Source organism: Apteryx rowi, unplaced genomic scaffold (genome assembly GCF_003343035.1).
Source record: "Apteryx rowi isolate R43461 unplaced genomic scaffold, aptRow1 scaffold_139, whole genome shotgun sequence".
In the NCBI taxonomy this organism is placed as follows: Eukaryota; Metazoa; Chordata; class Aves; order Apterygiformes; family Apterygidae; genus Apteryx; species Apteryx rowi.
The window spans coordinates 1,008,224-1,021,985 of NW_020447630.1; the positions used below are offsets into that span (position 1 = coordinate 1,008,224).

Sequence of the window (13,762 nt, forward strand, 5' to 3'; positions counted from 1 at the left end):
TCTCCCTGCCATTAGGGTGCATTATTTATTCATACTTGTGCATCTATTTCAGGCTTTAAGTGCATTACAAAAATGTATACAAAACATTTTTCATGCACTAAAGCAAGGCACCCAACCAGGCCTCCACCCACAGATCACATTACATAAAACAGGGACCTCCCAACCTATCTTCCTGACATCAGACAACAATTAGCAAGACTCTATTGTTTTGTGACTTCTTTTCCTGAGAGATCACCTCTCTCCATGTGGACATACTGCCAAAGTCTCAACTCAGCACAACTCCTGAGCGGCAGCTGCTCGACTATAAACCAGAAGGAGCGGTCCTCCAGCAAAGCACTCCCTTGTGCAGGGTCTTCTGCTTGGAAATTTGCTCCTTTCCCTCTTTCTAGTTCCCTGAAATCCAGACCTATTGGAAAAACCTTACCTAAGTAAAGAACAGCTCTGTGTATAAGAGATGATAGTCCAAACCACTGCGATCTCATTGATGCTAGTAATCCTATTGACTTCAGAAGCCACTGCACCGAAGTTACTGGAACCATACATACGAGCAAACCGAGAAAGATGTGCGCCGTTACTCCAGTGCCAGTGGCACCCCAAAAGAAAGGGGATGAACAATCTCTACACTCTATTCATTACCATGAAGACGTGACCCTATTTTAAACTTCCTTCGTAATGAGTGAACTCTAAATGAGAAGATATCAGAAAGAATAAAATCAGACAGGCATTACACAGGAAATTCTGTGCCTATATTAGTACACAAAATAAAAACAGAACATCATTAACTGCCTTAATAATACCACTTCATCCACTGTGGTTATGTTCAGAAATGAGAAAAAGTGTTTGAAGATGAGAAAATGAGTAACAGAAGTATAAGCCCCTAACACCACAGAGCTGAAAAGCAAGTGTTACTTGAAATATACTAATTGCAGATGACATATAACGACATATTTTTCACTTTGGTATCACTCTGCCATGTGATTTAATCCCTTTTGCCATCTGCTTAAAACAAATGTCAGTGTTATTCCCAAGAGGAAAAAATACTTCCCCTGTGATTCACTTCCACCAAGTGTCCCACAGACATTGATGTCTTAAGGCAGAGCATGAAACTCAGTGTTCTGTGGTATGAAAAGGAGACAAATTTGCTGTTATCAGTTGCAGGGAATTCTGCTGTTATCAGCTGCAGAGTTACTAAGTAAGATCTTACTTGTTCTACTAAATCAAGGTGATTTTGAACCTTTAAGATACAAATACTGTTGCTATTCAACTACATTGTCTTATATGTTTCCATCTCATTTTACTTTTATTACAACTTATGCTGAGCACTGAATGAGCTCTGTGCATACCTACACAGTCACCCATACTAAGAGTAGAAATAATATATTAGATACAGAAAGGACAACTACCCAATTTGGAGTTAAATGGATGTTCTCAATTTGACATCTAATCACTTAAAAAAGACAGAAAGTTGAAAGCAGCTCAAAATTTCACATCTGCCCAGGAGACTCCCTTACAAATCTGGACCTTCATTATCATGTTATCCTCTAGTTTTAAGCAATTTCTCTCCTTTTCTCAAGTAAAAGAACAACAGAAAGAATTCACTTACTGTGCAAGGTGAACAGTAAAAAATGGTAGTATTGGCACTATTAAAAAAATGCTGTGAAACACACTGGGAAAACAAACTCAGAATATGTGGAAAAGCATCTTTACATGCTATTCTGCAGGTGATAAGGGGTTGTCTGCAGCTGGCTACAAAGGATGCTGTTTCAAACAGGTGACATGTTAAGTGTGTATTGTATTGGATATTATGTTTTAGTTCAGAAGAGGAGCAAGTCAGATGTATTCCAAAGGAGTTTATACAGCAGTAATATTAAAAAAAATTAACTGATAATGGTCACATATGCAGAGCTGTGATGACCGTTTTTGTACCTGTTATTCATTATTTAACAGGTTCCAACCAATGAAAGCAACCTTATTCAACAAAGCCCTCAGTGTGGGATCCCATTAACCACCTCCAGCGCTGGCAGCAATAACTATGCTTATTTGAATAAGGCTCTAAGTTACTGAGACTTAAGCACTTGCCAAAATCCTTCTCTGACTTGGAACCATGGGGAAACAGCTTGTACATTTCAGATGGCTTTTAACACTCCGTGGTACGAAGCATATTTCACATGATTTTTATCACACTTGCATCAGCTTTACATTGTATAACTCTTCTGACTACAAGAGACTTGTCTTACACAAATACAATGAGAAAAGAGCCAGGCCCATACACTACCTTTCTCAGCTTCCCTTATGCAAACATATGCAGATACTTTCATATAATATCATTAGGTCATAACCAGTGTTAAGGCTGCTGAGAAAGAATATGTTGTTCTAGACCTCATCTCACACATTACCAATAGGAAACTAAACCAAATGAATCTGATCTACAGTTTTAAGAACAGGTTCAGTAGAACAATTATCATTTATCTGCCTTCAGGAATAGGAAAGGAATGTCTTATAAAAGATAACGAAAAAATTGAAATTATTGGATGCTACATATTGTTTGTTTTTTTTCTATCATGAATTAAGTATTTTACATCTCTAGAAACCACTTTCTTTGATGAAAACCACTGTGAATGRATTCTTTTGCCAAAATCAAACCATCTCGTTTGCTAATGTGCATATATTTACAAATTTCCATCCTTTAAGAAAGACTAAAACCACATCAGTCAAAGAGAGCCCTATTTTTTTCCTCTGGCTTCGCATTCGGTTGTCTATGGAGATCACAATTTTTTATATGCTCCCAGTCCTGATTTAAACTACATTTTTCATTATATCATGCATAAAGATCCTTCATGCTAACACTACAAATGTCTGGAAAAAAGTCTCACAATCAAGTTTCAGTGCAGTTTTCCAGATCTATCACTTTTCAACTCTATTTCTGTAGCTACAACATCTGAATAACAAAAATGAAAGGCAGTAGCAGGTACTGCAATGCTGTTCACCTTAAAGCTTAAAAGAATTAAAATTGCATGGATTCCTAAAATCAAAGAGGTGAATCTATAGGTAAATCCTTAGGCATCACTTTGGCTAGTTAACCTGACATGTCAATTAAATGCAAGATGTAATTTATTCAATTCTCAGTCTAGTCTGACACAAAACCTATATTTCCTCTGATTCCTAATTAGCTAAAGTAGTTGTCTTCTTTCATACAGATAATTTCATAACCATTAGTGTAAAGCATTAACACATTTTTCTTTCAATCATATTTTCCTCCTGTTGACTGACACACCTTTTCTAGTGAGTGTACTTGTGCCAGTTTCTGCTTTGTGGGAACTTGCCCCAAGGTTTTTAGTAAAATTCCCTCCCATACACATAAAACAATGATATAAAATCATGATGCTAGCTATGCGAAGAGACATATGTCTTACCTTAGAAAATATGAATGGAAAATTATGCACTGGAGGAATGTAGCTATTTCCATTTGGGTATATTTATGAAGTTAAATTGCATAGTATTTAACATACAGTAGAATGTAGCATGATTAACTTCCTGGCAACACGAACAGGTAGTGTTTCTAATTAAATAAATTAAGGGTTTTTTTTTAAACAGACTTCTGACTTCTTACAGGATGCCTAATAAATCAAAGAAAATTAATCAAAACCAAGAAATTTCTATCGTGTACCACGCACACAAAACTTAGTATATGCAAGATATGGCCATCCTCAAGATACGTACATTTCCAGTAAACCATACTCACTATGTGTTTTGTAATTCTGTTTTGACTTATTATTTAGGAATAATTTTACAAATAGAATTATGAAACTTCACACACAGAGCTCATTGAAAAATGCAGAAAGATGTCATGAAACTTTTGTCAGCACAAGAATATGAAAAGTTTCAGCTAGCTTTCAAACTCTTCCTGGTATTTCTTTCATTGCACCCCCAACAGCTTTCCTTCACAGTGATCAGAACTGTCTTTATTCTGCAGAGGAGTCAGGAAACACAAGCACAAGGTCAGAGATCTTCTTAGCTTCCGCTAAACTGTAGGGAAAAAGCATGGCCAAAACCCACCACCACAAAGGACCCAGCTTCCTCGTATGAAACATTCATACTGTCCAGCTTGATTCATATTGCTTAAGAACAACTGATTTACTTCATTTCCATGCGTGGAGTCATTTGCTGGGGGGAGGGGGAGAGGATTCAGATGCCATCTGTCTTTCGGTGGAAGTTTAGAGTTCTTCTCATTCCCTGCTCCCCATACGGCAGCTCATGGTGCATGACAGCAGTAAGCCTGAATCATGCAGACTCATGCACTGCATGATCACAGTATAAAATACTTGTCATCCTCCAGGTTACAAATATGATTATGGAATATGATCGCACATCTATCTCGGGGGAGGTTCACAACCCTGCCTGCTCTAGCAATGTGCTGGGGGCTTCACAACACCATCTGCGCCATCAGGATGCTGCAAGTATCTGCTGCCCTGTGTTGCCAAAGGTGTTTTGTGACTCAAGCAAGGCAGTAACTACAGCTTTTACAGATACGACTTAGCCTAACCAGAGAGATTTCAACTAGCCTGTTACTCTACCTCTTGGGCAGGTTTTGTAGCCAGTGTTGCTCTCCAGCCTGCTGGGACTGCACTGCTGCCGTTACCAGAGCAAGATAAGGGTGGCTACACCAGAGGCCGTGACAGCAGCTGAATGCAGCGCTGGCCTGTTGTCAGCCCACTGTAGGTGAAGGGCATCTTTGCATTCAGAAGCACCACCAGGTTATCTCAGAATCAGTGCAATTAAATAGGTGCAAGCCAGTTTAATTAAACCAGGCTCTCTCATGTGTGCTCAATACAGAGTATCCTGGTTAGCTTGCATCTGAACCTTCGCCAGTGCAAGCTAATCCACTTTTGAGAGGTATAAACCCACATATGTGCTCCTTTTCAAACTTGCACTAGCTTAGCTAACCTATTACTAAAATGGCAGCTTCAGTCAAACCCGAACAGGTTTCACCAGGCTAATTATTTAGGCATTTTTAGAAATATTAATCTCTTCTACTAATCAGCTTGGTTTGCTGATTATGGTGATGAGACTAGTCTGCCCTACCTTTGATTATAAAATGCTATTTTGGCAATCTGTATGCTGGGGATGATGTTGTTCTAGTAAGACTGTAGTGGATGCCTATTTAATACATTACAAAGAGTATTAAGGAGCCAGTTCCTTAATCAAGGACTTTTTTGTCTGAACTACAACTTCAATAGCTGCAGAAAAGATGGGAGCTCAGGCCCTGGAGTGCTGACTTTCCTTGTGTCACAGGGATCCCAAAGGAAGTTGTGTGGGAAAACCTGGCCAGATCATTTAATGTATTATGCCAAAAGTGCATGATGGTCCCCTATGACTTTCAGATGTTGTGTATTTACAAGCTGTTCTACAACTCTGACCATAATGAATGAATGAAGATACCAAGTAAGATCAAAACTAGCACTGTGCAACATGAGAAATAAAAGCTAGATACTTTAGAGTTTAGTATTAGCATGTTTTAAAGTTCTTCAGGGAATTTCCAGTGCACTGTGCAGTGCTCAGATACAAGCCCTCTTCTACTCATTTTGGTAGCCACAATCAATAACTACCACAGAATCCATGTAACTTTGGGGATTCTGGAAAAATATAAAAACAAAAAAAAAGATAAGGCAGTAAGAGCTACACTTAACAAACGGCTACTTATTGTTAAAAACGATATTATCCTTTAGAAGTGAAGTCATTTTCTTTCCACAACAGCAGACTCTTTCAAGGTACTCTCAGTTCATTTTCAATGAAGAAAAGAGGATGGTCTTCAAGCACAGATTATCAATTTAAGCTGGTAAATCAAAAGGTATTCTAACTTGGACCTACCAAGTAATGCACATATGTTTTATAGCAGTCAGTAAAACGCAAGAGAGAATAAAAAAAATCCCAACAAACCACTGGGAAAGGATCTGGAGACAGTGACATACCAAATACCTTTATGCAGACAGATGAGATATCTTGTATGCAAAAACTTACTGTATTTTTGTTCTGTCCTGCTCATTTTCTCCTCTATCCTTGACAAGCACAACAAAGGGGCATACAATTGTTTCAGCAAAATCTCTTGCTTCCACTGCTGCCAAGTTGCTTTCGTTCCTAGAACTAATCATTCTGAGAGGTAGCATACTGTCCATACTATCTGTTAAATAATAAAGTATTAATTACCATTATTAAATGCATCCTTGTTGCTTTTGCAGGAGAAAGACACCTGCTGGTAAGGGCCAGAGGACTTCCAGAGTTCATTGGTCAATGTTGGCTGGCAAGAAGTGTCCATTTTGAGGTGCACCTGATTTTCACTAGTCCTTGCTGTATCAGAATTTGAGATGTTCAGCCCATGCACACCATCCTCATAAACTAGAGGAGAATCTGATCTGTTGAAACTGCTTAGAGACATATGTACTACAGCTTCATTGAAGTAGAATGAATTTTCGCCATGTAAGCTGTCCGAAGAATTATGTCCCATTATCTGCAGAAGAAAAAAATGCAAGAAAACAGCATTTTCACCTTTGTCCAGCTCCAGAAGAATCCTTCTACCAGGATACTATAAGTTAACTTCCAGAAGGAATGAGGATTCATAACAAATTGCCACTTAATTTCCAAGACATTAAGACTGAAATATATTAAATTGGTTGTATGTTCAGGAATAGAACAGGAATAATCTAGTATATTTTGTCTCAGCCCCTCTCAAAACACAGGAACACACAGTAAAAATTGCAAAATAGCAAACAACAAAGGGCTGATACCTGGGAGGTACTGAGTTTACTCCTTTTAGGGGATTAATGTTTTGCCCAGTGGCTCAATAAGAGACCATTTCAGATATGTAAGCCTGTGTACACTGCAATCCAAAGATAACATTGCACCTTATATAGACATGGGAACATAAGCAATAGGACTGCATCAGTCAAATCAGGGACAATAAATAGCATTCTGCAAGCTGCACGTGGCTCCTGGGGGCTAAAAATGCAACCCCTGCAAAGACTCCCCACATGCAAGCTATGCTCATGAAAAAGCAGAAGCAGAAGCCATCAGTGGCTGCAATATCTGGCCATCCAGTACTAGCTAGTGAACTTATGGCTCAGCATAACTGCAAAAATATAGGGCTGGGAGTGCTGACTGACTGGACTACCACTCAGCCAGCTCTCTGCTGCTGCAAAGACTATGATAGTGGAAAATGCAAAACAAAGAAGATCCCAAGGGCTGGCATGCATTAAATGCCATGCAGTTTACTTGAAATAAGAATACAAGTAGTCTTACACATGGAATACCAGATTGAGAACTACTTAAAGCTTGTGGCTCTTTAACACTAAACCTTTTATTATTTGGCTCTCGATTTGTGAAATACTGGCCATCCCTGCATCAGGCTACCATCCTTCAACCTCCTCTCCCCCCAGAATTTCAAAAGTTCCATTCATTAAAGTTGATGGGCAAGTTCAGTTTTTGTTTCTCACCCATTTCATAAATACTGCCAAATTAGTCAAAATTTTATTGCAAACTATACTAATATGTAGTGCCTTCACTGTTCGGGCTGGGTGAGCATATATGGGTAAGTCATGTTCACACAGTGTTCACAAAAGCTGGATGAAAAAGGGGAGGCCAGGGGCCAGTCCTTCATTTCCTCCTATGGGCACAAGCCTAGACACCTAACTTGCACTGCCCATTACAGGTCAGTTGCCAGCTGAAGAACTAGCGAGGTGATGGCCTGAAGAAGGGCTTTAAAGTTTTTCTTGTGAAAATGAATACTGGGGAAAAAAAAATTTTGAATCACAGAGCTTTTAATACATGCAAAATCCAAGCAAAAACATTATGATTTTCAGGTGCTTTAAAGAACAGTAATGGAAATTAAGACACTATTCACCAGTGCAGGGACTAGAGCCCAGGGCCCACCCAGCAGGTAAGCACCCAGCCAGCCCAACCAGTTGAGTTCAGAGTCTGCCTCTCTTCTTCAGCCTCAGCTTCAATAAAAACTTAATCATTTTTACTATTAAATCTTTAAGCAGACTCAGAGCTGATCTAAATTACATCAGCTAATAATGACCATCTTTAGGCAATTATATTGCCAAGGGTGTTGGGATGGAGCACAAAGCAGCCACACACCACCTTCTTCCCCTAAGAGGTTGCTTGTTGCAGGGGAACAAGACAGCAGGCAAAGGGGCTAATACGTAGGCTTTATGGCAGCCAGGAATTTCCCACTCCTGGAGAAGCCTCTGTTCCTCACTAGAAAGAGTACTGTTGTCCAGAAATAAGGACAGTGGCTGCAGACTCTTCATAAAAGGTTTAAGCGGCTCAAACATTACAATGATTTAGCTTTGCTCTAAGTGAGAGCAGGGTGTCTCTAGCCAGAGGGAAGCCAATGTTTACCCCTATCACTTGGTGGCAAAGCAGAATAAAACACAGATTCTCCTAGTTACAATTTCCATCTCCTCAATTTAATACCCTTGGGTCTGAATATGATTTCTGCAGGGCTCCCAGCTTAAAATAAAGCCTTAGATATACCTGAACCTCAGCTTCCCACAGACTCACTCATTAAGTTACCAACCAAGAAACAAGACTGCTCTCAAAAACCCAGATGTACTAGTCTCTTCTTCAGTGTAAGCTTCTACAGCTCTGGAGTTAGGGATATAATTACGGTGGGGAAACATATACCTCATGGCTCCCTGAGGACGAAAACAGGCCGCTTTGACGACTGTGCTTCCAGTGCCAGAGGAGCTTCTGCTGCATTTTCACACTGTCTTTTTCTTTCTCTACCATTTTCTGGCCCTCCTGGAGCCTTTCCAGGCTCTGCTGGTACTCCTGCAGCTGCAGCTCCAGTGCCTCACGGCTCCGCTCAAGCAGTTCCTCTTGACACCCACATTCCCTCTCCCGCTGCCCCAGTCGGCTCTCCCTTGCCTCCTGCTCCCACTGCCGCTGCTCGCATTCCCGGGACCAGTGCTGCTGCTCTTGCTGAAACTGCTGCTTAAGTTTGCGTATGTTTGCCAGCTCCTCCCTTTGTTTTTCCAAATTCCTATATTTTTCTTGTTCCAGTAGGAGGTTTACCCGAGAACTGTGACCCCGACTGGTCTTCTCGTTCTCTTGCAGGAGTAACTTATGGAGTTCTCTGTGGCTGTCCTGGATAGTTAATGCTGCCTAGTCACCGCAACAAAATCAAATACAAAAGTTTAAATACTAGCATTTATCTGGTGTTGCATTTTTCCATACAAGCATTATATAAAAATGTTTCATCCTCCCTTAATATCAGTGCTTAATGCTTTTTTGAAGTTTATTCATCATGCAAGTAGAGAATTCTGTGTTCATGCCTATATTAAGAGATGTTTCTAAAAGCACTCAACCATTTCAAGCACTTTTAACAGTGCTTCTGGTTTGCACTTAGTATTATTGTATGTAATGTTTATGTTACAGCTGTGCCTATGCACTTTGATTACAGTTGGGGTCCTGTTCTATCAGATGCAGTTCAGTCACATAAGAATACAGCATCTTTTATGGTTAAAGAGAGCGTTAAGGCAATGGTCTAGTAGAAGGGAATTCAGGGCTTAAATCTCGCTCTGCTACAGATTTCCTGTGTGACCTTGGACGAGTCAGAGGCCAGATGTATGCTAAGAATGCTATGGGGAAAACTGCCCTGTTTCCAGTATAGCTTGCTCCAGCCCTAAGGCTCTCCTGGCTGACCTGCACCAGTGTAGTCTTACTAACATCAATACTACAGGCACCTGCCAACATAGCCATGTCGTCAGGACTTCCACACACCTGAGTTATCTGTGCCAACAGAAATCTGTAGTATAATCATGATTTCAGTTTTGCTGTTTCAATTGTTTATTTTACAACAGAGATAGCTATGTTCCATCCTTCACAAGGATGTTGGGATGTTGTTTGCATTAAAGATTGTGACATCCTCCAATAATACCAAAAAAATAGCTGGGATTAAGAAGGAGGAAAAAAAAAAAGGCAAGAAAGCCCTAGATCTACTGAGGCATTTAATCCATAGCCTATTTCCAAGAGCTGACATGGGAATCCACTTCAGTAGGCATTCCCAGAAAATTCTCACAACCCAGTCACCCCATGCCATCCACTCCAGAAAGACTCTTTAGCTTTATGCAACGTGCAGTTCCCACATTTCTTGGCTCTTCCCCCAGTATTGGGTCAGTTCCAGTGATTTGTAAACAGGGCAAGGACAAGATCCTCTACTTTTTTCTCTGCACCTATACTGCCAGCTTATGCAAATTTTCATGGTCTGAACAATAAGGTGTGATGCTGATCCTTATTTTATTGCCTTTGGCATTAAGTCATTTATTTTTCTGTTTTTCAAAAATTTTGCCTAAATTAAAAGCTTTTTATTTTGCTTTTGCATTGCTTCAATCCACCTAACTTCTAAACCCAAGATATCCAGGTTTATTATGAAATATGACAATGTCAAGAAGATTTAAAAATCAAACATATTGAAATGAAACATTTTGAAATAAAACCTTAAAATTGCATCTAAATAGGAAAAAATAAATACAAATATTCAAACTTGGCATGAAAGAGGCAAAAATGTCAGACTAAGGCCCTACAGAACACACATAATAATTAATTTAATTAAAAAAATCTATAATGGGTTGATTTGCTGCTATGTGGCAGTGCGCTGTTTAGAAGTAGCCAGGAGACTATTCTAAACAAAATACTTAGTTCTGAACGTTTTGAACTATAATTTCAAAAATCTCTACATGAAATCGCATCAATTCAATTTAACTTTGTCCCTAGATTTTTGGACTGTACACACATCCTTCTGGGGGGGGAAATGATCTCCAAGAAAGCATCATGGAGTCCTTAAATGAAACACATCTCTGATGTACAATAACAATATATTATATGACAAATTACACAATATTCAGAAGAGCTGAATATCACTGACAGTGTCTAAAAGTAGGGCAAGATAAAAAAAACAAACCTTAAGAAGTAAATTATTAAGACTCATTACTCTACAAAGTTAACAGTGGAGTAGTCACCTGTATGCTGTACAAGAGACGGGTTAAATTCTGGATTGCTTGTACAATCTAGAAAATAAAAGAGAAGGATTTTCAAAGCTTTAACTGCTGTTAACTAACCACTAATAAATGTTAGTATATTCTGTCTGGGGTTTAAGCAAACTCACCTCTGTCCCTGTAGATCCTGGGAAACTCATACTTCCTCCCTAAAATAAACACATGTTGCTTTAAAAAGTAGTTGTTAACTTTACAATTGTATCTTCTAGGTAATTTTTTTTTAGTAGTGGAGACATTCACATTGCTAATATATGCAGTGCTGAGTCAAACCTTTTTGTGGGTATGTGAAAAAAGACAGAGGCAATAACCTATGAAGACTAATAATTCTTCAACACTAGAGTTTCCGTGGAAATCACTAGAGATTCTAAGCACAACTGTAAAAACAAAAATATTTCATCCACAATTTTAATCCTCTTGTGACTAATGATACACAGAAACGACATTTCCATTCATGCTTTGTTTATTTGACAGTTTTGAAATACAGTAACCAGACTTCTGTATATACAGCGGAGTGGGTTTAGATTACTTATAGTCAGATGAAACAGCTCAAGATTCTTCAAAAATCAAGGTACTAATACAGCAAGAAGCTAACAGAAGTTGTGTTAGCAGGTTATGGTAAATGCCTTAAATGTGCTGAGAAACATTAAGCCAAGGCTGAGTGCCTGCTGTCCTCTGAAAAATCTACCAGTGTGCTTACTACTGTACATTGCAATCAGGCTCGCTGCTCTCCGAGCAGACTCAGCCATTTTACACTTTCCACCCAATTCCCTTTTCCTAAGGACCTTTTTGAATTTATGGGGTGAAGCCACCCATAATCCTTTCAGTATGAAAAACAGCTCCTCTGAGAAAGGTAAGGTGAAAAAGTGGAGAAATAAAACACAATCCCTTCTGAGGCTACATTGAAAAGACTTCCTGTATGATTTCTGTTAGCTTTTTTCAGAGGAGTGGAGGAGGGTTCTGGGAATATTTGTTCTTTCTCTGACTCTCCTGAGTTCTCTACTGAGTCTCATTTTCCATTATAGAGAACAAAGCAGCTGCTCTATTTAGCTGTGATAACTGAAAATGAAGATCATAAAGGCCAAGCCCCAAAATACAGCTCAAAATGCAGACAGATTAAGGTGAAAGTGAGCCCCAGCTGCTGCACTTCCTTCACCCCTTCTCCTTTTCTTTTATTATCTCCCTTCTGTATTTGCTTTTATTCCCCGCATCTTCACCTCCTCTTCCTACTGCACCATGACCCAAACAACTGTCCCACTCTGCAGCGAGAAGCAGAAGATTTCGCATGTCTGTCCCTATGCAGCATGAGGACTGACACAAGGGAGCTCTGCCTTCCCTCCGCCAGGCTGCAGAGATGAGCCGCACGCAAGGAGGAAGAGCAGGGAAAAGAAGTGAGGGAGAGAGAGAAGAAGGACATGCAGGCAGGGTGAGGAGGAGCTAGTGTACACAGGAGAGCCCATATGCTCAACAGCGTGGCAGGGTCAACTGTTCCCTTTCTTTTATTCTTTGAAAGCCTATTTAATTTAAAAGAGGAGGTATACAGTGAAATTAAAGGCTCAGCTGGCTTTGGCATCGCTAAGAGGTAGCAAGCGGCCAACCCAAGCACCTACGGTCTCCTCACGGCAGCAGGGCAGCGGGACTTTGGCGCTGGGGGATGCAACTGAGTCAGGTTTAGCCTGGCTAGCTGGGGTGACAACAGCGTTGCAGCTGCACCAGTACAGTTTCAGCACAAGTCCTCTAAACCTGCTTAGGACTGAGGAATCATATTCAAGTCTACAATCCATGCTGTGGGCCACCACCACTCCCCCGCCACTCTCCCCCAGCTCCTGGTGCAAAACTAGGAGCAGAAGAGGGGGGCAGGCCAAGACGGGGACCATGTCCCACGGCTGCCCACTTCAGATCCCCTGTGCTGCACAGGCAACTTTCTTCCATCTGCTGTGTGGTCAGCATCCAGCCCCAGGAGCTGTGGCTTTCATTTTGGTGTCCTGGCTACCGTTTTGCAGACCAGCTGGGCTGAGCTCTGCAGAGCCAGCCCGCAGCCCACAGCAGCATCCCCAGCAGCCCAGGGAGGCTGCAGAACCGCTTTGCCCTGGAGGCCTTCCGCACCTGGTTCATGTGCTTCTTCTGCCATCTCCTGGTAAGTCTCATCATTACACAGTAAGATGTGACATGAGTGCTGCCCAAATGATATGCTAGAACAGAATAATAACTAAGGTTGGAAGGGCTCGCTGAAGACCACTTGTTCCAGCCCGCTGCTCAGAGTGGGGCTAGCTTCAAAGTTAGATGTGATTGCTCTTTATCTAGTTAAGTCCTGGAAACCCCTACAGATGGAGATCCCACAACCTCCCTGGGCAACCTGTTCCAGTACTCAACCACCCTTCATGGTGATTTTTTTTCCCCTTACGTACAGTCAGAATTTCCCATCCTGCAACTTGTAACCGTTGATTCTTGTCCTTTCACTGTGCACCTCTCAGAAGTGCCTGGCTCCATCTTCTCTATAACCCTAATGGCAATGTTTTGGTGTGGAGCTACTGAAACTTTTAATAGGCTAGATCTGAGCCCCTCCATGCTCTGTCAGGTTACTCTATTTCATTTCACCTAGCTTCTGTATTCCCTCACATAGACTTTTTTTTTTTTTTTGCCAGATCCACTCTTCTTCCTACCCTCTTCTAGCACAGCAGTCTGGCAGGTGATGACCTAAAGCTAAACAC

General features: G+C 40.6%; 1 protein-coding gene across 1 annotated transcript in view; it reads right to left on the reverse strand.

Annotated features, from left to right (window-relative positions):
• ARHGEF28 (Rho guanine nucleotide exchange factor 28) overlaps positions 1-13,762 on the reverse strand; it is a 61,353-nt gene that overhangs the window by 10,727 nt on the left and 36,864 nt on the right. Inside the window, exons 25-28 of the mRNA XM_026057424.1 lie at positions 11,165-11,203; positions 11,019-11,066; positions 8,683-9,162; positions 6,205-6,505 (exon numbers count right to left, since the gene is read on the reverse strand). Coding sequence (XP_025913209.1) covers positions 6,205-6,505; positions 8,683-9,162; positions 11,019-11,066; positions 11,165-11,203 — 868 coding nt within the window. The remainder of the gene's footprint in view (positions 1-6,204; positions 6,506-8,682; positions 9,163-11,018; positions 11,067-11,164; positions 11,204-13,762) is intronic.